This window comes from Cebidichthys violaceus, unplaced genomic scaffold, assembly GCF_023349555.1.
Source record: "Cebidichthys violaceus isolate CVI_PGR_0920_01 unplaced genomic scaffold, fCebVio1.0.p SCAF_16, whole genome shotgun sequence".
In the NCBI taxonomy this organism is placed as follows: Eukaryota; Metazoa; Chordata; class Actinopteri; order Perciformes; family Stichaeidae; genus Cebidichthys; species Cebidichthys violaceus.
The window spans coordinates 1,402,558-1,424,365 of record NW_027176329.1 but is presented as its reverse complement, the minus strand read 5'-3'; the positions used below and the strand labels follow the sequence as shown (position 1 = coordinate 1,424,365).

The 21,808-nt window shown below is 47.9% G+C and overlaps 1 protein-coding gene across 2 annotated transcripts in view; it reads left to right on the top strand.

Annotated features, from left to right (window-relative positions):
• Positions 1-724: 724 nt before the first annotated feature.
• The window catches only part of cdh8 (cadherin 8), a 91,384-nt gene continuing 70,300 nt past the window's right edge, over positions 725-21,808 (top strand). For both annotated transcript variants that reach the window (XM_068710700.1, XM_068710699.1), the window contains exons 1-2: positions 725-1,023; positions 2,924-3,444. In XM_068710700.1, the coding sequence (XP_068566801.1) occupies positions 3,187-3,444 (258 nt within the window). In that variant the 5' untranslated portion in view covers positions 725-1,023; positions 2,924-3,186. The remainder of the gene's footprint in view (positions 1,024-2,923; positions 3,445-21,808) is intronic.

Here is a 21,808-nt window from a genome sequence, read left to right as displayed (position 1 = left end):
CTGGTCAGAGTACCCCCCCCCCAGGCCTGCTTGGCTGCTGCCGAGTACCCGGACAAACACTAGAGGGCTCTCTCCCGTGGACGGCAGCGTGCCCCCCCCCCCCCGTGCTGTCAAACGCTCACACACTCACATCCAGCCACGCGATGACGAGCATGACCTTTTCACTAACTGTCTTAATAAGACCCGTGTCACACTCTCCCTGCTCCCTTGTCTTTTAATGATGTGGGACTTAGTTTTTCACCCACAGACACGTTAATGTGTCAAGAATACAAATACACTAAACCGTAGAAGTGTCACTTTAAGGGGGCTGCGGGAATGCAGGGACCCCCAAAAGACTTGTAGTTTTGCGTTACTGTTGTGCCAACTGGGGCTACAATGCGCGCGTCCATCTGCTCATTGCTTTAACCCTATCGAGTGACAGTGTAAATGAGAAGCCTAGGTTTCGTTTCACTAATCGCCGTGGCCTGTGCCGTTCCGCTAATAACCGAGAGAATTGACGGTCAACTCATGCGTCACTGCCTCAGCAAAGAGACAAGTTAGAAGAATAGAGAGGAGAAGAACGCAGTAATGAGAGGGCTTTTACCTGCGCACACCTATGAAACATCTACAGCTGCAGCATAGCTGGCAATTTCAGACGGTAACCTTTTTTGCGCGTCGGTGGCTGGGCAGAGCGGCATGCATTCATTTGTGCGCCTGTTGACCCGGCTCCTCATCAACCCAATGAGCGCCGTGGAGGGGAGGCTCTCTTCGCCTCCGCGCGTCTCTCCTCCATCTCCTCCTCACTTTTCCAGTCGGCCGGCGAGCCTGTCGGAGCTCTCAACTACACAACCCCAACACTGTCACTCCGCCTTGACAAACTGCGGGACGGATTTCTAGCCTCTCCGCGGGTTCCTTTTGGTTCGTGTTTCTCATTTCCCCTCCGCCTCGAATGAAACGCATTGGACTTTCTTTTTTCTTTTTTTTGCGTATTTTTGAAGGAACAGTGAAACGATGCAGCAGCGGGGAAGGATGCAAGTCCCACCGGTAAGTACACCCGCCACCGCGATGGGCTATATCAACCTAACAGGTATTACTGATTAGCGTCGGAGGGGTTTAACGGGACTTCTTCGTGGCGGGGATGCAGTGCATTTTTCCCCCCCGGCACGGAGCGACAGAGCAAGTATACCGGAAGGTCTGCAACTTGGGTTTCCTTCTTTATTCACATTTCCCTTGCGTCTGCCGCGTTTAGAAGTCGCACACACGCCGCCTGTATGTGGTTTATTTCCCGTTAATTGGACCGCCTGTGCGCTCTAGTGCCACATTTGAGGCACTGAGAGGCGGGCTGATTGGAAGCGATGTCTCCTCAAAGGGTAAAACTTCAGAGAGAGGGCGAATTCGGGTGATCGGGGTACGTGCCGCAGACTAACGCAGAGGCGTTCAAGGCAAGTAGTTCAAACTTTGCGGTTTTAATTCTTCCGCCGGGTGATGAAGACGTCGGAAAACAGAAATGCATTGCGCCTGCTTATGGAGCACCGTGGACAGCTCCTCCGCTGCCAGGCGCTCGGTTCGCGGCCGAGCCGTCTGGAGCGGCTGCGTTCTGGCGGGGAGCTGTCCTAACCCCGTGGTGCTGAAACCGTCTGCTTAGTCACGCACCACAGTGGTTTAAAATGCACACAAAAAGAGAGGGAAAAGCACTATGTCACATCAGATATTAATGGTTAAATTCAGATGGCTTATAATTTAGTATTTTAACAGCTTGATATTTTATTTTTTATTTTTATTTATTTCCCTTCATTCTCCTTTTTTTTTTTTTAAATACATAAAATACAAAATAATCCGTCCCTGCATCTTTTGGTCTCCGGGTTAGTTGGAGGATGTCACAGTAACTCGGATCACTCCACACTTTGTGACATCGCAGTTGGCTTCAGGTGGAACACGTTACACCTTATTGTCCTTGAAAACGCGTCCGTGGATCCACGCAGCATTGTGACCGCAGCGACGTACTGCGTGTAGCAAAAGTTACCAGAACTAACACCGGCACGGCGGACATAGCATAGCATGTCCACCTGCAGCAGTTACAGCCGAGGACAGCTCAAAGCCAACCTTGTGCTTTTTTTTTTTTTTTCCCCTCCTCTGGTGAACAATGCGCACCAGTGTGTTTCACGCGGAAGCGACTGAGCGGCTTAAATGGACGTTAAAGCTATTTTTTTTTATTAAAGGTCGAAGTTGACATTATTGCGTAGTTGTGTCACTTTGTTGTATTTAATGTGGACATTTTTTTTCTTGTTAAAAAAAAAAAGTGTTGATTTGAAAAAAGTCACTTCCGCTGTAATATGACATATTTGATTAAACAGCTCGTCTAAATACCCTCACACTGATCTCATCTGGATTACTATGATATCAGGGAGCTGCAGCGCTGTTGACATTGTAGCGCTCACCTGCAGCCACCCACTGTATCTAGAGCTTACACTAGTGCAGTGCATGCACCGGGTGTCTGATCGCTGCCCAAAACACCATTTCAAACAAAATGTGTTGCGAAAGCATTAATCATAAGGAACATGTAATTGCTCAAACATCTTTTTCCAGGATAATCCCCAGAACAACAGATTAAAGGGAGGCAATCTGATGTTGTGAGCTGGATAGCCTCAGAGCACAGGCAAACCCATTTGTTGTTCGCCTGTAGCGGCAAAATATGACAACAAGATTGGAATAAAGGGTCATGTCTGCTACAGAAAGATCATTTGTAATGATGAAGTGACATCTTGACTTCTTATACGAAAATGAGAATTTTCTCTCTCGCTCATTCTCTCTCTGTCTTATCTGATTTGTTCAAATATTTCTACTCTCTTATTCCTACCTCCCCTTTTTCTCCCCCACCTCCTCCCGACAACTCCTCACACGACTAAAAGGCGGCTAACAATCGACTGTGATTGCTCCCTTATAGGTCTCCCCCTCGGAATAACGCCAACGGGATGCTGCGCCGCGCTCCTCAACCCCTCACCGACTGCTATGGAGGCATGCCAAGCCATGCGAGTGACCTTTATCACACCATGAATGCAAGCTCCGCCGTTCAAAGAGGACACAAGTAACCTTTTCCTTGTTATCTAAGAAGGAGCCGTTGATCTGAGGAGAGGGGCTGGAAACCAGAGGCCGAGAGAGAGAAGAGTCTCGTCCAACAAACAAACAAACAAAACACACAACGACAGGATGCCGAAGCGGTCCGAGGAGATGCTGGTGGATCTGTGGATGTCCTTGCTGCTGGTGTGGATTACTTGTGTTCCTTGTGTGTCTATGACTCCCATCATAGGCCAGTCCAAAAGCACACAAACTGGTGGGTCCGCAGCGGAGGCGAGCGGTCCTGGCGAAGGACAAAGATTACTGAGCCGTGCCAAGAGAGGATGGGTTTGGAATCAAATGTTTGTGCTGGAGGAATTTTCTGGACCCGATCCAATTCTGGTTGGCAGGGTGAGTGCTGTGATTGTCAGCGTTATATTAAGCTCGCTTATCATGTGGAAACATTAATTCGGCCATTTGAATGCTCCCTCTGTTTTCTTTTTTTTTTACTTCCCATGGGCAGTGTGAGGGTTTTGGTTGTCGAGGGGAAGCAGAGATATGGGAACAAGAGGGGGGGGGGTCTCAAAATGCTTTTGGAAATAATTAAACTCTCATCAAATAATGGTGGCAACATTTTCTGCTGTGTTGGATGTCCTTGAAATGCAAGAAACTATGTAGCAGTCACACGGGATGTAACTATTCTTTTATTTATTTTTACCTCAATTTCTATCTTCCACACAAAATACAGGTGCATGAGAAAGTCTCTTTTTATTTTAACTTGTGTTGTGTGTATGGGCATGGTTTCATATCACTTCATTTGAGCTGTGGTTTGGTTTTCACCACCGCGGCTCCATATAATGAACAGAACTGCGGGGTAATCCTGCGGCTAAGGGCCACCTGCTCCCTGGCCCGTGTGGAGGTGTCAGGCAGCTTTTCAGAGGAGGGGAAGGGTGCTGGCCAGCGTGGCCAAAGCAGCTTGTTCACAGCTCATTGCTGGGACTCACCTGGGGAGAGTCCGCCTGGCTGCCACGCTCTCTTCCCTCCCCCAGAATATGTATATATATATATATATATATATATATATATATATATATATATATATATATTGCCCAGCCTCTCTGGCATGGGCAGGAATGCAGGCCATGAGCATATTTGATCTCGTTCAGTAATAGCTTTTGCAAACAGTGTTGTGGTGGCTAATTGGTAGGCCTTTCTTGTTTATGACATATTGCTATTGTAGTGCCTTGTACTATATATTTTTTTTCCAACCCCCTCAGACATGGCAACTGAAAGCACTGGCGCTGCACTAGAAGAATAAGTCACCCGGTCCATTTAAATACTTTTAATTTCACCTCCTCTTGTCTAGTTTTTTTCTTTCTACTTCTTCTGTCCCCAGCATTGTCATATGGCTGCATCAATTAAACATGTCCCCCCATGTGGGATTTGCACCTGTGTTCTCTAAATACCATACGAACACAAAAATGCTGTTAAGTGATGCATTAATTTTTCAAGCGAGTCAATTAGGCAGCCTCTGCTGGATTCGACGAGGGCTGCTCGTCAGAGCGCTGGAACAAACAAGCACTCACCGGGGCCGCGGTGACCGCATACGTACGGGAGCTCGGAATCCAAAGGTTAGATCTCGGCTGCCAGATATTCGACATGTCAACCTGGTTATATATTGATGGATAGATTACTTGAAAATGTTTCTTGAAAAAGGAAAAAGAAAGCCACAGAAGAACAAGATGGATGAAGGAGTTGTGAGTCATAATTCCGAGCTCACACACTCTGAATATCACGCCGTGTGCCTGTGGCCCGAGTGTGAAACGCTCCTCGGATTGTCGGCGGAGGATTGGTGGCACAAAATCAAGTGTGCATGAAGGATGCTTCCTCTCAAGGCCTCGGCTAATGCTTCGCAACAAACTTGACTGTAGGACAGGTTAGTCACAGGTATGAGTATCTCTCTTGTCGAAGGACATTCAAGGATCGGTGGCACAAGGCAGGGCGCCGGGGGAGGGGGGGGGGGAGGGGAGGGGAGGGGATGAAGAAGAACTCGGCATTGCCTTTTGCGAGGCGATGATGATGATGATGATGATAGGTTGCGTTCACTGCAAGGTTAAGTGCTCATGACTATGGCTGGCAGAGCTGAGATAAGTCCTATGTTAAACCAATATGGCACTGTAGTGGTTCAAGACTATAAATCTCTCTCCCTCCCGTTCCCTTTTCTTCCCCTTTTCTCACGCTTAATTAAAAAATGGATGAAATGGGTGGGAAGGTGTGATTCAAATTGGTCATACAGCTCCCTGTGTATTTTGTAGAGTCCCCCCCCCCCCCTTTCCTCTGCGTGTGTGGTTGTGGGCCTATTATCAAGGAAGTCCAGGCCACGATTGGACTCTTTCCATCCCATAGTTTTTTATGGCCGGTTCACTCCGAGGTTTAATTATACAGCGCGTGCGTCCCCCGATCGTCTGCCTGCGACTGCGGCTCCCCTCGACTACACCCGAAGCCGGGGAGCGGAGTGAGAGATAGTGTTTGCGAGAGGGACGGAGAGAGATTGCGCGATCGATTTTTAACGGTGTGTCATTCTCGGTGTTCTCTCTCAGCGGAGGCTATTAGCATAAATGCAGGAAAGCGGTGTGGGGGTGTGGGGGGGGGGGGGGCAGGAGGATTTAAAGGAGGCGGAGGTTGTGGAAGAGCGAGGAGGACGGCCACAAGGCGTGACAGCACCCTTCCCTTTCGCTGTTCTTCTCCGGGCGCGTCGTTTCTCTTGACATTGTGATTCACTGAGCGGCGTGTTCGTCAGCCCCCATCAGTCCCGTTGGCGTCGGGGGAGCAGACATGCGGTACCTGTTAAAGTGAAGCAGGGGAGACAGCTGTGGAAAGCTTGTTGCTCGGCTGTAGCTTAAAAACGAACACGGCGTTGGAAGGGATTTTAGGATTACTCATCGTGAGCCAGGGGACGGTTCAGAAATAACCCGTCATTAAGGGTAGAAATAGGCAAATGGAGTGTTGAAGGCCGATAGGATTGAATATAGCGCGGGCTGAGTGAGGCGACGTGCGTTGGCCCATTGTTGACGACGAGTGGGAGACGCCACTTCAGCGAGTAAAGACTCTCATGTAGGCCATTGGAAGGCTAGCGGAGGGTACTTTAAGGGAAAGCAGCTCTCGATTTACAATTGCACAGCCATGATGGAAAACTGTAGCCCGGGTTTTAAAATAGAATCAGTGTTCTTTAGTATATAAGGTTTCTGTAGTCTTGTTCGAGAACTTTCCTTGATTTTTTTGGCACGAGGCCTATCCAGCCTCAATGCAACGTCAGCCGTGCTTTCGCACCATTTTTGCCTCTTCAATCAAAGCCGTTTCAATTATTCAAACCTACAAAGAAGCAGCTCATTTACATCAGGCCATTAAAGGCAAAACGTTGCCTCTGAACAAAAAGACAAACACTGAACAAGTTGCTGTGTTTGCACCAAAGCAACATCTGAATTCTTTGATTGTAGTGTGAGGCAGATTCACGGCAGTTAGCGTCGCCGGATCCGACGGCCTCAGACGTAACTTTTCAAGGCTCCTTTACTTGGCGGCGATCATTCAGCATATGGCGTGTGAGGATTGATAATGGTGGATTCAAGTCTGCCAAATTGGGGAGCAGATGTGGTAAATAGACTGATCCCTCATCCCATTGTCCAACGCCGTTATCCACCACGGCATTGTATGTGTTTTTTTGCACAAAGAGAATTGATAATCAGCCATTAATATTCATCAATTCAGGCTGAACTGCAAGACTGACAGTGATACAGAAAAGGGGAGAAAAAAAAGGCTTTGATTATTGAAAATGGATATGTTCAGAAGAAAGGAAATGGCTTTGTCTTTGTGTGCTGGGGGAAAGAAACACAGGCTTCACTCTTCCAAAGAAGCTGTTGGATTCCCAACAAGAAGGTCCACAGTAGCATCAGATTGGTGGAGTACAGGAAGTCTAAAAGGTGTTTTTCTAGAGGGGGTGTTCTGTAATGTAAGTGATGTTTGCTGTGCTCCCTCCTCAAAAATGAAGACCCCTTTTCCAGTAGTGAGTGGTCTGAAATGGTTTCTTTTTTGTTCTAACTCACACAGGCCGTACCCTCTAACAGATGGGTAATACTCTCCTCCTATCAAGTGCACGCATTCGCCCACTGATGCACATCACCGATGTGCATTGACGTAGCGTAAGAAGCAGGCCGGCTGTGGCGACTAACCTCGAGCCGGTCACGATCCGCGTGGTTGGGGCAATGTTATGTAGCGGCAGAGCGTGTTTCCACGTTCCAGTAGAGGGCGGAGAACCACGGTGAAGGTATTGTAAACCTAGTTTTGTAAGCACAGGTGGAGCGCTCTACCGCTGTAGCTGAAGAGGATGTGCAATAACAGGCAGCTGGTGGTGCTGCCCTTTATACCGTGCCATCTGACCATATTCGCGTAGGCACATTCTGATTGGCCGGTTACGCTGAAGCAAAATTAGTGTGGGGGCGAATGCGTGCCTGTGATCGCAGGAGAACATGACACACAGTCCAGCAGGGGGCTCAACCTGTGCGGATAGAACTAGGGTTACAATAGTGTAACCTTTAGAGGTACGTTCAGGGGAAAAGAGACCACAGCTCCGAGTGTTCCTCGAAAAAAGCAGGTGCCCTTAATATGTATTTATTCATTTACTGAATGGCGTATCTGATAAAGTGGAGTTTCCATGGCTCACCGCTATTCAACGTTTACCACATCGACTAAGAATTCAATTCAGAACTTTTTGTTCCTTTTGTTGCTTTCTGCACTTTGGACTGCTAGTACAAGATGTGGGACATAAGTCTATAAATACTGATGCGCGCTACTTCTGCTCGGCTGGATTGCCTCTCTCGGTCTCTGCCTCTGTCCCCCACCTCCACCTCCTTCCCTCCTTCTCTCTGTGCGACGGGGAGTTTACGGAGAGAGAGCGACTCTTGAGCCGGAGTAAGATTGCCTCCAGTGCCAATAGGGTGCGGTACAATGATATTGTTAAAATCTTCTCCAAGTGTCTGGCTTCGGAAATGCGGGGGCAGCGAGTCAAAGCTAAGGCGGGATTGAGTCCTAAATGCAGCCGCCGGAGACTCCCCGGTGCTGCCGGAGGCCCTCGCTGATGCTGGTTTCCAACGGAGCGAAGGTTGATCCCCCTTCTCGACTGAGTCGCGCCGATGTGGCCCCCACCAGATTAGCGAAGATCCCCGACCTTAATCTGCATTCACTCCGGCTCCAACAGTCGAGCGGATGTCTGGCTCTGCCTTTGATTGATGGATGAGGAGTGGGAGTTAACGAGTAATATTAGCCGAATTATCGCAAGTGATTGATGGCCATTATGACACATAAATTACAAGCATTGGCTCGGGTATAATACATTCTGAAATATAGCCCAAATTAGACACAGGTTCCAGTGCCATAGTGGGAGCGGGTTGAATAAAAAAGAAGAAGAAGAAGCTGTCATCAAATCCAGGAATGGAAAGCACCGTCGATGTTTGTTGGACTTCGTTTCATGCCATTCGGTTTCTCACACCCACAACAGCTCCTGGAATACAGCTCTATAATCTCTCTTCAGGCAGCGCCACAAAGATCCGTATTGAGCTGCAGTGTAGCAGCAGCTCCTCTGTCTCTCAGCTCTTAGATCTCCATCCCCTCCTCTTGTGTAATTTACGAAAGAAAGAAAAAAAAAAGGAAAAAGAAGCATGCTTACATCCCTCTGCCCTCTGCTTCTACCTCCTTTCCCTCTCTGTTACCGGGCTCCCCTCTCTCTCCCCGAGGCTCACCTGTACAGTATATCACTAATGCCGGCAGGGCCATTATATCAATGGGTCCATGGTCACAGTCTCCCTCTTGCTTTCCAATCTCTCCCTCTGTCTGTCCCTCCCGGTCTGTAATAAAACACCGGGCCCAGCGGTGGCTCTGATAGAGCTGTGGGATCACATTAGTGCTGCCCTCCAAGAGCTTGACAGGTTGTCTATGGCTCTGTGTTGTCGCCCTGGTTCCCATTAACAAGCTGCGGACGTGCATGCGCGCGTGTTTGTGTCATACAGCAGTCCCTTCATTTATTTGGTGTTATGGATTAAAACGATATAGGCTTGGATGGAGTATATTTAGACACGAGGGGTTGTGTGTGTGCGCCGGTAAACACAGCGTGTCCGTGAAGCTTCGTAGCCGGAGAGTCAGCGGAGTCACATCCATGAAAGATTCCTCTCTAAACTGCTCGATATGTGTGAATTCGGTGGTATTTCCACTTCGCCGGTGACCTCATCGTCACTGGCGTTCATGCTTTTTGTATCGCCGTTGCTTCTATCTTCAATGTTATTGCCAAGTCATATAATCAGCCTGTCAGTGATCATTTAATAGAAGCACTGTAGACCGCGTTCAAATCTGGCAGACAAACACACCCGCATGCACAAACACGCGGCTCCCAATGTCCCGCCTCTCCTCTCGCATGAATGCGCCTGGCGACCGCCGTGCATTCGATCGCGTACTGTACCGCATTTTCCTTCCCCGGCTATTTTCACGAGGGAGCAGAAATCATGTTTCAGCTGAGTGTATCGTGAGGAGGCGCACGGCGCGTCTCGTCCGTGATCCCCGGATGCTCTCCTGTGTACATGCATCAGCTGCAATTATAATTTAACAGCAAAGCACATCCATTCGCGCTGCTTTCGTGGTCCCTGAGCAAAATAACAAGCTCGCCGCTATCACTCGCATCTGTGGCTCAGCGTGATTAAATCCATGTTGTACAGTGAGGAGCTCACGTGGGAGGGGGGGGGGGGGGGGGGGGCATCAGTGTGCTAATTCATAGTAAATGGGCCCTTTATGGTTTCACCTTGGACCACACCACCGCGTTCAACCCTCTCCCAAGTCAGTGTTTTGTCAGTCAACGGCGTCAAACTCTTCCTGTGGAAGTCCGAAAAAAAAGCCCTCTTCTCCCATTAAGTCCGACACCCACCACCACCACCACCACCCCACCCCACCCCAGCCCCCTTTTAACTGCCTTCCCTCCCCCTCTCCTCACTTTTCCTCCCTCACTCTCCCCGGCTCACCGGGCCCGGCCTGTGCGGAGGTGGAACGCTTAGCAGGCTAAATCATCTGGCTCTCTGCCTTGAACTTTGCTCTAACTAATTTATAGGAATTAAAGCGCTTCACCTCGGAGCTTGGCTCGTGCGCCGCTTTGGCTAAATTAGCCCGGTTCCCTTTCGAAACGTCGAGAGACGCATTCGCAATCTGGTGGGCTTGAGCCACCTCGGCCTTCGTCTCGTGCTGACATCCAAGCAGTTGTTGCTGTGTTAGACAGAACACCGGGCCGCGCGAGATCGCTTTCTGAACAGGCAGCGAGAGGCGACTAAATTAAGTCGGCGTTAAAGAGCCTGATGTCGGACATTCTGCTTACTTATGAAGCTGCGGCGTGTTTCCCAGTCAAAACACCGGCCAAGCGTCGGTAGCAGTAAATGAGGTTACAATTATTCAAATCTGATTATTCAAATCAAAAGATTATGATTATCTGAAACCTGCTAATTGGCCCTTGCCTCTGACATGGTAGCACAGCGGCGGCGGCGGCGGCAGCTAAAGACCCGGCTCCCTGTGCCAGTGTACTCTTGTGGGCTCAGTGTTTGGCTGCGCTCCCCAGGCGGCTCCTCTCCTATGGATGGAGCCCAGCGCATGTGAAATGCTGCAGGCGGCTTATCCCTGCGCCTCCGCTCCCATACACGTCCCATCAGCCAAACTGGGACTGCGGGAGTAATCTTGTTAAGAATGGATGTTGTTATTGTGCGACTGGATGTGCATTTTGGCTTCACGGTTTGCTGGGAGCACGTGGGCTGGAGGCCGGGGAGACAATGGGGGGGGGGGGGGGGGGGTTGGATCAGCAGGGGGGAGTGAGTGCCTATTTCTGGCACATAAAAGATGACAGTCCTCAAACCTCTTCCTCCGCCTCCTTACTTCTCCCCCCTCCTCACTCCTTCCCTAGTTCCCTCCCCAGCTCGCTCACCCGCCTCATGCGACGTAATAATAACAACAAAGCGGCCGCGGTAAACAGTGGATGTGACATTTACTTGGAGATCGGTGTCTTCACCTATAACAGGTATTAAAGATGATGATTATCATCCCTGCTGAGTGGATGGCAGAAGGTTGCTCACCTCAATCATGGAGTTGACAATAAAAAAACACACACACACACACACACACAGAAATCAATGCTCATCCTTTGCTCTCTTCTCCCCTTCAATGCAACCACTCCTGATTCTGGTATCTGGGTGCCACCAGACTGTGGCTTTGACCTTTCTCACAAATGAATTATTTCGGTTTAATGATCCCTTCTGCAGAAAGAACAAAAAAATGAGCAGAAGTAACAGCCACGGGAGGGGAGGGGGGGGGCGGAACGTAAAAGGGCAGCACCCCCCCCCCATACTTTATTCTCCCACCCGACTTACACTCTACCTGTGAAGACACCTGTATCCCTCTAACAATGCCTCTTCCCTGTGTTTGTGTCTCCAAGGTGCATGTGACACATCCAGCCTGAGCCTTAAAAATGAACTGACTTCAGAAAAATATACCCTGGATGTAACAAGCAGGTGCTGGTGATGGAAACACACATTTCTTGTGTGTGTGTGTGTGTGTGTGTGTATGTGTGTGAAATTGACACTTTGGATGTTTTCTTTTTTTCCTCCTATGTTTGATTAATTCTCCTTTTTTTTTTCCAGATCAGAACAGGGGTGGGTGGGAAGTGGAGGAGGAGAGGGGCAGACGCATGAAAAATTCACAACGCTATAATATAAAATCCAGATGAATCATGAATGCTTAATGGGAATCATGGCCGTGCGCGCAGGATGTTCGAATTGTTCTCAAAGAATCCTGGTGTTTGTGCGTTTGTCTGCCAGCGGCCGAGTGCACAAAGAGGGACGCGGCGCTACGTCGGCCCTCTCAGCTGCTCCGTCTCTCTCGATGGCAACGAAATGAGGTGTTGAGGGACGGCGAATAGAGGATGCCAGAAATATGTGAAAAGCTTTTAGGGGGTAGAGGCCTTCTGTTATGGAAGTCTGGCTAATTGCCTTCATCCTGGCTGCAACTGCCCGTTGTTGTGCTTGTGGATCGGACGTGCACCGATGGTCTATCTGATGAAATATTAACTAAATCTTTGCTAACACCCGGTCTTCTTCTATTGTGTTTTAATGAAAGGCAGAGTTCCAAGAAAAACGTCTGCTATTATGAATAATAGAACATCCAATTAGTGTAACATCATCGCAGATGAATTTGATGAAAGACCAGACTGGTGTAATGTTGGAGGAGCGCGAGCCTTTAGTTAAGTTATCACAGTGTTTGAATGCGGCGAGGCAGCGTAGGGCGCTTGCGTACGACTCGGTGACGGCGTCACACGAGATGAAGCCTCGTGGAACGCTTTTTATTAACCAACAAGAAAGTTGAACCGGAGTTCGAATTATGAATTTCACTTTTTTGTGTATAAACTATGTTGATACTACAACTACTTTGCGTATTGTTGTTGTGTTTTTCATGAAATTGTTTTTTTTGTACATATTTGTGAAAAGCTCAGCCTCCAGCTCCCATGGCAGCGGTAGACTGATGTCTGAGCGGCAGTAAGAAAGAGAAAGAGCAACGTTAAGTGACTGGAGAATGCCACACTCATTTCAGACGTGGATGCGAGAGATGTTTTCTCCTTCTTTTCAACAAGCACACATACAGTAGCGTCCTCACACAGCAGTTGTTAGAGCGTCTACGAGAAGAAGTTATAATTGGAACATTTCAATCGGTCCCTGCTGCGTTTAGGCAACGCAACTCGGTTAGGCTGAGGAGCAGATTATGGTTTGGTTAAAAGAACCACAGGCGTGACATTGACGGCGATCTCCTGGGTGAGAGTCCGTCGATTTGAGGCCCAACCAGCCACTTGTCACTTGTCCTGGCTCACAATTCCCTGGATTATATTCATATTGCATTGCTTTTTGTATGTATCGCTACCAATGACATGTGAGAACGGCCTGGTTATGTGCAGCCTGAGAGGTTTTATTGTACGGTTGTGCAACGGCTAACCATTTACGCCCACTGACCGTTTAACTGTCCGTGTTGCTGTTCTTAACTGCTGGCCCACACAGACGTTGCACCAATCAAATCACAATACTGACATTGTCAGTCAATATGAAAGTTGCATAGCAACAATACTATTGTAATGGTCACAACAGCAGAATAAACGTTTCCTCCTTTTGGAAGTTATAGTTTTGCCCAATAAATGACCTGAACTTTTATGTCACTTTTATCTTTAATATTATAAACATAGACTGTCTGTCTGTACAATATTGCAATGACTATATTGTAAATGCATGAATGACTTTGTTATTATAACAGAGCTTCCCATCTCCTAAGCTTATCCTGCTCTGGGTCACAGGGGGCTGGCACCAATCCCAGCATGCACTGGGCATGAGGCAGGGGTATACCCTCAGAGGGCTGCCAGTCTGTCACAGGGCTCAACACACATCGACACATTCACACTCACATTCACACGTAACCTGGGTGTATCGTCACTCTGCTGCCATTCATAATTAATGCTGTATTTTGGGGTTTGTTTTTGTCGATATGGTTCTAAAATAGTGCTGAAACAAAGTAAAAGCTCCATTTGTAATCCACTTGTGCGATTAAGAATGCCATTTGAGTCGTGCATTGAACTGAATATCCCAAAATACAACATTGTCAACAATATTATCCTTTGAGGAAATTCTCTTTAAGTAGCGAGCAGTGAACACAAAAAGCGTAAAGATACTTTGAAATTAAAAAAAAAACGAGGAGCAGTGTGTTGGAGGGAACCCCCCCCCCTCCCCCTCCCCTCATGAGATGACTCCTCGCCTCCAAGAGGAGGAACACTCTGCCAAATGGCACGCTGCCCTTTCACGCTACTTCCTGCGCTCCGTCTGCGTCACGGAGCCGCCGTTAGCTGATGAAGACGAGGAGCAGCTGTGGTGAGGCGGCGATATTTTAATGGCTCCACAGATCTTTGAATGGTTTGTCATCGGGGGGAGAATGACCTGGGCCAACCCCAAAACCATTGTAGCCTTCCATCTGGATGGGAGCGGTCACACGGGTCCCCCCCCCCCATCTCAATCTGTGAAGCACTCCCAGTGTTTACAGACGCCGGCGCCCGCTTGAATCACCACTTGCCAAGATGTGGCATGTTTATCAGCGTCCCTCCATGCACGCAGTGGCGCGCGGGCACATAAACACAGATGCACGTGCAAACACACATTGTCTATGCGTCTCACTGAGTGGCCAGATAAGAAAACATGACATTATCCTTTTGGCGCGTCTGTTGTACCCGTGTGTCCGCGCCGTGTGTGTGTGCAGTCAAAATGCTAATGTCTCGTCTGCCTTGATGACCTTTTCTTCTTTGCTGTTTTATATAAATACCTTGCTGACATCCTGGGAAGCGTAATTACCACACCGCAGCAACGCGATGCCTCTTTATTAGTTTTCTGACCATGTGTGTGTGTGTGTGTGTGTGTGTGTGTGTGTGTGTGTGTGTGTGTGTGTGTGTGTGTGTTTGAGCGTGTGTGAGGATCTCCTGTTGTCGTATTTGCACAGCTGAATCCTACAGTACACTTGTCCTCATCGTACAGTACAGGCTGCCGCTCACCCACGCCCCGCTAACAATGGAACATGCTTGTGATGTCGCCGCTATTCAGTCAGTTTAGCTCAACAATAGTCATAATATCCCATTTATTATCCAGTTATTCATCCGCAGGAGCTTTTCATCTCAGGGGATTCACGAGTGGATCACATGCAGGTGACGCGCAGATGGAAGTATGGCGGAGGGGTTTAACTGAGCAGCGCTCTGTGTGACTTCAGCAAACACCGCCACCAGATCAAGGCGGGTATTCAGATCTGGATCTTTGCTTGAACATTTACCAGGCAAACGTAGGGGTGGGATTCCTGCCTTTGTTGCATCACCGGCGTGGAGGGAACCTGCATGCCAGGAAGGTCTCTGTGCATACGGAATGGGATTCTACTCTGCGCTCGTCGATAAGGATCACACTCCCCAGGTTTGACTCTGGGGGGATTAGGGCAGAGGCCGTTTGATCTCGGGCGGTTTTGCATAAAAATCACAAGACTCCGGAATCCTGCGAGCAAAAAAGAGCTGAGTTGGCTAATCGGGAGGTGCATGCTGGGACGGACACACTGTAGCCCCGTGTGGTGTCCTCAAGATGCCTTTGACAACGCCGCAATTACAGTGAAGTCAGAGTGCTGCGTTGTTAATGACGCTTTCAGAGTGGAGGAGAGTAGAGGGCTGTTTTGAGTCACACAGCAATTGACACACTGAGAGCGTGCTTTCAAACTGAGCGCGCACACACACACACACACACACACACACACGTGCACGCGCCCTGCATAGCACGTACGCCAAATATCAACTTATTACAATCGCAGCAGGCGGTCGGACAGGAAACGTGTCCGTTGTCTGATAGCGGCCGTGGTCAGCCTCCGCCATGTGAGAAGAGCATCCCGAAACGCTCCGGAGCTGCGTCCAGGGCCTCCACCCGCTCCACGTCTGATCCACATGCGCCTAAGCAGCCTAAGCGGGGGGGGGGGGGGGGGGGGGGGGGGGTTGCCAGTTACGGAACTTAATTGCTACTAATGACCATTAGGAGTTTGGTTTTCATCCTCCAGGGGCCGTAGAAAAGGCCTTTCGTCTTATCAGTTGATTAGAGGCAAATAGACGGGGCCGGATCCTGCATATTAAGTAAACAGGGGGCTAACATGCTGTTGCTCTATCAGGGGGAAAAGCCTAATGGAGCGGCGGGGAGCTCATCCTCCGCTAATGCCCGAGTTCTAACATGAGGACAGACCGCTCACAAACCCCCGCTGCACTCGTCAAATATTGCTCGGCTTTTCCGTTGAAATTGTATCTGTGAGAACAAACAGAAAGAACAACATCATGGCTCCGTTAGTTCGGGGCTTGGACTCAGTTTACTTTTCCTGCAGCAGACCTTTGTGCTGCTCTGCAGTAAAGGCACTTATGCCTTTCCAGCATCAGCGCTGGCATCCAACTGTCAGCCATGGCAGCAGCAAAGTTGTTGTTTTTTTTTGTTGTGGTTTTTTTTTTTTTCCCTCCCCTCCGTGGATTCATTTGCATTATGCAAATGAACAATTGATATGGATCTTCTCCCCTCCGATGAACATTTTGCACAGCAATTTGCCAAGCAAGTAATTACTTATTGATAGAATGATATTACACAGGAAATTGTTGTGTAAAATGGCAAACCCATCTCATTCAAATGGCAGCAAAAATAATAATAAGAGCAGCAATGATGAAATTAGAAATCATCAGTTAAATGGACAATGGAGTTGTGGAGGCTCGCACTCATCACAGTCGCTCTCGCTGCGCTCCTCTTCACAGACACCTGTGGTTGCACTCTGGGCTCGCGGCTTTGCATTTTAATTAATTCCAAACATTATTAAGGATACAAATTCACTGTCTCACTCGACTGCACCGCGCAATGTAGTTGAGCTGCAGGAATATCAGCAATTATCCATACTGTGATGGAATATTTATGCTGTGTTTGTGTAACCTGCATGTCACGTTGTGTTCAAAGATAAAGCTTTTCTTTTTCTGTTCTCGACGAAACAAAACTAATTCATTTCTCAAATCGTTTTTTTTTTTTATTTTACAGTAGTTGTCCTCCTAACAGAGCACTGTATTATAAACTGGACTCTTTTAAATGGACGTCGAGTTTTTAGTTCAACCTTAATATTCACTATGTTGAATTATAAATCAAAGGCTGGATTTAAAACCTGTGTAAAAGCATTGTATGCTGTTGTATAAATATATATATATATATATATATATATATATATATATATATATATATATATATATTTATAGATATATAGATATTTATAGATATATAAATATTTCTTAAAGGCCAGTTTTCAAGAACAACATCAAAGCAACCAACAGTAAGCAGCACTTCAACACTGGGACCTCTGGTCTGGAGTCAATAAAGCATTATTAATATCAGTCCAGCAGCAGACATTAGACCCATATCAAACTATTATCACGTTATATTTCCTTTTGTCTGTTTGCAGAAATGAATGATTTCCGAACGTTTTTTTTTGTTTGCGTTCGCCGCTCCAGGCTCTGATATTGAGCGTTTTCCAGAGATTGTCACCTGGAGGAAAAGCAGAAAAAGAAGAAGAAAGAAAGAGAGAGCCGGTGTGCAGCTGCGTTCTCTTCCTCAGTAATCGAATCCCTCAAAAGGGGGTCCATCTTTCTTCATCTCCCCAGGTCCACAGGACCTTTAAACAGAGCAAGGCGCCGAAAAGAAGGCGCCATAGAACACAATTATAATTCCAATATAGTCTTGTAAAGAAAATGTAAACAGATAGCCGGGCTGCAAAGCTGCCCCCGTTTTCCAGAAGACTGGTAATAAAGTAGAAAAGATGTAATACTGGAAGAGGCTTTTTACCCCCTGTCCCTTCCTCACTCCAGAAATTGAAAAGTGTGGCTCTCTGCGATGACAGCGGTGGAAGAAGGGAGGCTCTGAGATTTACGAGAGATTTCGAGGGGCGGCGGAGGAGGGGCGGATCCTACCAGAGGCCTTAGTGCGGCTTTGCAAATGAACTGAAATGCACGAGTGTTGATACTAATGAACGGCGGTCCGCAGTGCTGGTGGAGCCCCTCTCTCCAGAATACAGTAGCTGCCCGTGTTTTGTCAATGGACTCTGGTGGGGGACGCAAACAAGCCGCTGACCCCTCCGGAAATACCAACGGGAGCAAATTGGTGGCAATTTTTTGGATTTGTAAGAGCGTGCTGCTTTCTCGTTGGCACATTGTGAATTCTCCGGGCGAGACATTTTCTTTTCTTTTTTTTTTTCCATCTCTCTCCGTAGTTTTTCTCCTCTCTTGAATATTCTGTTTGTTGTGTGCTGTCTCGGGGGTTAGCATTTGTTTCATGCCCAATTCTGTTTTATTATTTTTTCCTCAGAGTTTATTCTCCAGTCATTGGAAGGCAGAGGAAAACAGCAGTAGGCTGCTTATGATAATTTCCTGGCAGCAGTTGCAACTGTCCTAATAATGATTACTGGTGGTGGGAGCTGCTTGGGCACAGAGCTTAGGGGTGTGTGTGTGTGTGTGTGTGTGTGTGTGTGTGTGTGTGTGTGTGTGTGTGTGCGGGCAGGCCGGAATGTTGCACTCAGTCACAGCAGTCATCGCTCTTCAAATCATCTATCATTCATACTGCAGAGAGAGTTGTAACAGTTATATAAGGTCAAGGGTGTCGTTTGTAAAACAGCGCTGATGGATTTTTATGCCGTTTCATGTAAAGCATTCTGTTATTGTTTAGCAATCGGGCGGTGACGGCCGACGTCTGCTGTGGTTTTTTTGTGTGGCGAGATCTCTCAGAGTGACCTTTAGCAATGCAGTGCGAACGCAATCTGGTACTCACTTAGCCCGGAGAGGAGGAGAGGCTCCCGGAGCCGGTTAGTGGGATGTATGTGACATGGCCGCGCTGTTTCCCACCGAGTGTAAATCACAGCAAGAAAGATTGAGGCATGGACTTGTGGATGAATGTGTGTGTGTGTGTGTGTACGTGTGTGTGCGTGTGTGTGCGTGCCTCATCCTGTGTCTGCGTGTGATTGTGTGAGAGAGAATCGCAGTCCGGGCCAAGAAGCAGCAAGACCCGGCAGGCCCGGGAAAGCGTGGCGGAGGAGGAGGAGGAGGAGGAGGAGGAGGGTGTGTGTCTGACAGTTTAGTGTGAGAGGGGGAAATGGCATGGTGCTGCTGAAGCCAGTCATCCGTCTGCTGTGACACCCAGCGTGCATGGAAGATGTCCCGGGACTCGGCAAAGGCGGAGAGGAAGTGTGGTCGTGCGGAGGAGTGGGCGGCGGAGTGGAAGTGTCATCATACTCTGTAAGTGTCACTCTGTCTCTGGTTCCCTGTCTGTCCCGGCCGCACACGGACGCCACTCGCCGACGAAATGTTTGACCTCGCAAATGCACAAACATTTTCCTTTTTTTTGTTATTTATTTCTTCCGAACCCATCGCACCGTGGGCCGCTTCGACAATCTGTTTCTACAGGTTTCAGCCTTGAACCGCTCTCGTAGCCGCACGGTGAAATGGAAACATTTGGATTTCGCTTCAGTCCGGCCTTGGCCATTTTTGGCGGTTGCAAGCCTACCCATAAATAAAAGCTTGCGCGTGGCGAGAAAGTTGTTTCCGTCATCGTAAAAAAGGGTATTTGTGTGATTTCATCACCAGACCAGTCTGTGACAGCAGTTTCTCATCATTTCCGACCATATTTCTTTTCTCATTACATCAGGTTTGAGTTGTAGCGTTTTGTAAATAAGGTTTTCAGATTTGGGATTTTATTTGTTAAATTGTCATGTTTGTCACCCATGGTGGTAGAAGTAGAAATAATACTCGAGCTACTGGAGAATAAAGAGTCCAAGCTTTGAAAGTGGACCGGGTCGGACGGTGGCTCGTTTCACCTCTCTCCCTTCATTCACACACAACACACAGCAGAGCTACTACTACTATCTAAATCTCTTAACTTTTGTGTCACAACGTTCTCTGCATCCCAAAAAGTTTGAGTGGACAGCCCTTCATGAATATGCTTCAGCTCTCTGAAGAAGCTGATGAAAGTCACCCCTACTGTGTGTGTGTGTGTGTCTGTGATGCTTTTATTTTGGCGGCGCAGTTCGGGGGTTTAGCCGGGGCAAAAGCGCACACCATCGTTTCTGTGAATCCGCCCCTCAGTGTGCAAAACACATGCTGGTCTTTGTTATTCGTTGTGATTCCTGCCATTCAAAGAACTCACTTCATTACATTGCACACAGTGAAAGGTTTTGAGCCCAAATTAGCCGTTTCTCTGCCCGCAAAATGTGTCTGACTGTTTGACATTTGTAGCTGAAGTAACAGGATACTTGTGATGTAACGGGGTGGAAGGGGAGCGATGGGAGTACTTGTGAGTCCCTGGGAGACAGAAAGCAATCCAACAAAACAATTCGGTGAAGGCCATCTCATCTATGGAAGGGATCCGATGAAGAGGGACTCTTCTAAAACACTTCTGCTAATGAGTCTTTTTAGTAAAATCGTTCATTGGCAGGAGACACAGACAGAGGAAGAGTGGGATGACGCGCAACAAAGGTCGAACCATCCAACAAAGGAATCAAACCGGAGGAGACGTCGTGGTTCACGTGGCTTCTCCTTTAACAGACGAGTGAGGCGTCACACATGGAAGATGCTTCAATATGTTTCACAGTAGCGGATAGGGCAGAGCGACAAGGTTACAATAACAAGCATGTTGAAAAGACATTCTGTCAAAATATATATATATATATATATATATATATTCATAGAACAAAAAAAAATCATAAATATCTGTACCCTCATCCTGAAATAACAACAACCTATTATTCACAATTATGCAGCAAAATGTACTTAGTATGAGTCGATGCAGAGGAAAGCTGGGGTGTTCATTAGGGTTAACTAGCAGGAGTGTTCTAGATATTAAACATGTTCTAACCTAAATACACTGCTCACTATTTTACAATGAAAGTAGATAGAAGCACAAGCCCCGAAATCACTGAAGGAAGTCACGCTGGATTATCATCATGAACAATAATAATAATAACATAAAGAAGACTAACAACCCCAGCTTCAATACGTAGCGTGTCGACGTGGAACTTATTGTAATGGATTTATGTATTTGCTGGGTCGTAACATATGTTGTCAACTCTTAAATGTGTTTTAGATGTGACATTTGAATCTGTAAAGTAAGTAACTGCTGTCAAATATACAGCAGAGTTAAACAAAATGAAATATTTCCATGTGAATTGTTGTGAAATACAATTGGAAATATTAAAGTAAAGTGCACATATCTTAAATCTACTTCAGTGTAATACTTGTGTAAATGTACTTAGTTAGTAGTATTTTCCACCCAGCAGGTTAATTCCAATAGTAGATGAGTATTAATGATCACCGGGGTTCAAAGGTTGAGTCAATAGTCGCTCCCTGATTCCAGACGTCCTCGTCCCGATCCAAGCACCACTTATTAGTGCTGCTACCTTCTGGAATGAAGTCCCTCCCAGTGGGTGACCCAGTTGGGAGAGGGAGAAAGACAAAGAGAGACAGAGAGACTGGTGAGGGGGGGGGGGATTTTAATGGCTCCATCTTGCCAAGTGCGGTCACGAGCCTCCGATGCACCGACGAGGCCTCTGATCAAAAGCCCCACGCCGCGTGAGTGACGGCAGCAAAGTGCGTCTGCATACTGCGGGGAATTCACCCCAACTTTCTCATTTCTTCGCATTACAGCGGGTGCGGGAATGGAAATGCACGCTGCGATGATTTCTTCCTCTCTCCTCTTCCCTCCCGTCAACAACATGAGTGCTCATCCCGTTCACCGGTTACGTTTGTGTACTTCATTCTCCCAACCCTCAGGAGGCCTCCGAGGGGGGGGGGGTTAAAAAGAGAGAGAAAGAGCCGAGGAGGAGTGGAAATGTAGAAAAAGACAGCGAGGGAAACGCTGCAGAGAGAGAGAGAGGGGAGAGAGAGAGAGAGGGAGAGAGAGGGAGAGGGAGAGAGAGGGAGAGGGAGAGGGAGAGAGGGAGAGAGAGGGAGAGAGAGGGAGAGGGAGGGAGAGGGAGAGGGGGGAGAGAGAGAGAGAGAGAGAGAGAGAGGAGAGAGAGAGAGAGAGGGAGAGAGAGAGAGAGGGAGGAGAGAGAGAGAGAGAAAGAGAGAGAGAGAGGGAGAGGGAGAGGGGGAGAG